The sequence below is a fragment of the Pteropus alecto genome, unplaced genomic scaffold (assembly GCF_000325575.1).
Source record: "Pteropus alecto unplaced genomic scaffold, ASM32557v1 scaffold38, whole genome shotgun sequence".
NCBI classification, from domain to species: Eukaryota; Metazoa; Chordata; class Mammalia; order Chiroptera; family Pteropodidae; genus Pteropus; species Pteropus alecto.
Window position 1 is genome coordinate 6,214,095 of NW_006442512.1, and position 2,102 is coordinate 6,216,196.

General features: G+C 56.5%; 1 protein-coding gene across 1 annotated transcript in view; it reads right to left on the bottom strand.

The window, feature by feature from the left end:
• The window catches only part of MGAT2 (mannosyl (alpha-1,6-)-glycoprotein beta-1,2-N-acetylglucosaminyltransferase), a 2,596-nt gene extending 1,352 nt beyond the window's left edge, over positions 1–1,244 (bottom strand). The window contains 3 exon segments of the mRNA XM_006927144.3: position 1; positions 3–784; positions 1,075–1,244. The exon segment at position 1 is cut by the window's left edge and continues 1,352 nt beyond it. Of these exon segments, the coding sequence (XP_006927206.1) occupies position 1; positions 3–730 (729 nt within the window). The 5' untranslated portion in view covers positions 731–784; positions 1,075–1,244.
• Between the last annotated feature and the right edge of the window lie 858 nt (positions 1,245–2,102).

The following is a 2,102-nucleotide window of genomic DNA, read 5'->3' on the forward strand; positions in this document are numbered from 1 at the left end:
TTTCCCATACAAAATGCAGCTTCCACCACCAATGGTGTTTGGTTTGGGAGAACTTGGCCTCTCTATAATGGCCAAAGGAATCAGGATACTCAGCATTAATGCATCCCATCTTCAAAGCTGCATTCTTCCCCAGATCTCTTGGGCAATCTCTGGGGTCACTGCCAGGAAACTCGTTGGGGTACAACTGAATGCTAAAAGGAAAGAACACCTGCAGAACCGGACAGAAATCGACCCCAGCGATCAGGTGATTGATCTCTGTCGACCAGAAGTCATGACTAAAGATAACGAGGACGTTGTCAATGCCCTGGGCTTTTCGAAGTGAGTCCAGGAGCAGTTTGAGGTAATCCGGCCGGTTATGCACTTGAACCACCAGCACTAGCTCTCGGGGAGTCCAGGAGCCGGCCTTATCTACATTCCTCAGCGTCTGGTCAAAGTTCAGCTGGTACACCAGGGACCGGTACCGCAGCGTCAGGTTGTCCGCCTCGGGCTGGGGGGCCGCCGCGACCAAAGGAGCCGCCGACTCATTGGAGACCCGGCGGATGCCTACAGACACGGCGGGATGGTCCCCGCCCCGGCCACCCGCACCCCGTGCTGGCTCAGCATCCAGCAGTGGCGGGGCGAGGGCCTCGTTCTTCCTTTGTCGCCCATTGCTGCTCCAGAGGACGAAGCCGCAGGCGGCCACCACCAGCGTCAGGATCAGCACCTTCCGCTTGTAGATGCGGAACCTCATGGTCTCCAGGGCCGAGAGCGCAGGGAGGCGGTTGCGGAAAGGAGCTAGCGGCTTCTGCAAGGAAGGGGCGGGCCGGCGGCGGTAATCGCCTTGGCCTGCAGCAGTCGGAACTGGCCCCCGCGGCTACCCTCGCTAACTCATCCCCGGCCCCGGGAGTACTGGGGCCCGAAGGCGCTCAGCTTCCCTGCGCTGCCCGGGCTCCACACATCCTCGCCTGGCAGCTGCAGCTCCGGCAGCGGCCCCGCCGCTAAGAGCCGCGGCTCAGAGTCGCCTCGGTCCTCTCCATTCAGCATGGGTCCCGGAAGAAGCCCCGCCGCGGCCCTACTGCACCCCAGCTTCGTTACCTGCGCCTCCAGCGGCCCTGCGTCCTCTGCGCCCTCATCCTTACGCGGGCCACAGATGGCCAAGACAGAGTCACGCAGCCTTGCCGAACTCCGGCGGCTACCCTTCTGACAACCCACCACCCGCACGCCGAGCGCGGAGGCCCTCGGGCCCACACCCCTCTGGCCCGCCCCTTGGGTGATTGGTTGGCGCTTCCCCGACGCGTGCCCAGGTGCCCGGCCGTCGCTGCCTGCTGCCTATTGGTTCGTGGCCCTGTCGCTCAAGGTTCATTTCCTATTTCCGCTTCTTTCCTCCTTTTCCTGTTAGCCACGAGCGGAGCAAGGCAAGGGACGTGAACGCTGAGTTAACCGGTAAGCTAACATCGAGAGTGTAGTGGTTCCCACGGGAACTTCCATTGTTCAGAATTCGGGGAATGACTAGGCATTTGTAGGAAAAGGAGAGCGAGACCCACTGCCTTACCTGGGTAGAGTTTAAGAACTAATTTCTCCCTTCAGGAAAGGGGTTTTAAGCATGGCGGCTGCTGGGCCGCGAGGCACTTGTTTAAGGACACGTCAGCTTTCAGGGCGGCTGAGGGGTGATGGTTCTCTGGAGGGGAAAAGTGAAACCAGACTCCTGTGGTTCTCAGAGAAGGAACGAGGCGGGTCGTGGCAGTAGCTACTCCGCATACTGATCCAGGCTTACCAAGGAGCTGGAACATGGAGGAAGAGGGTACGAGAAAGAGTCGAAAAGAAACTCTAGCCTTAGCTCTCTCTCTGCGGAATAAAATTAAACACCACTACGCTTTTCTTCATGAGCAGTCACAGTAAAGTAATTCCCAGACCACGTTGTACTGGAACCCTATGCAGCTGCTTTTGATTTTTTTTTTTTAGTATCCTATAAATCCTCCAATAATTTAAGTATTCCAAAAAGGCGTTCACTTGGATGTCCATTTACGCACATGGAAAATGAGTACTTGGTGTATTTATACATTACTGATTCATGTGTTTTTCTATATTTGTAAAGCATTTTTACTTTTCAAAATGTTTAACGC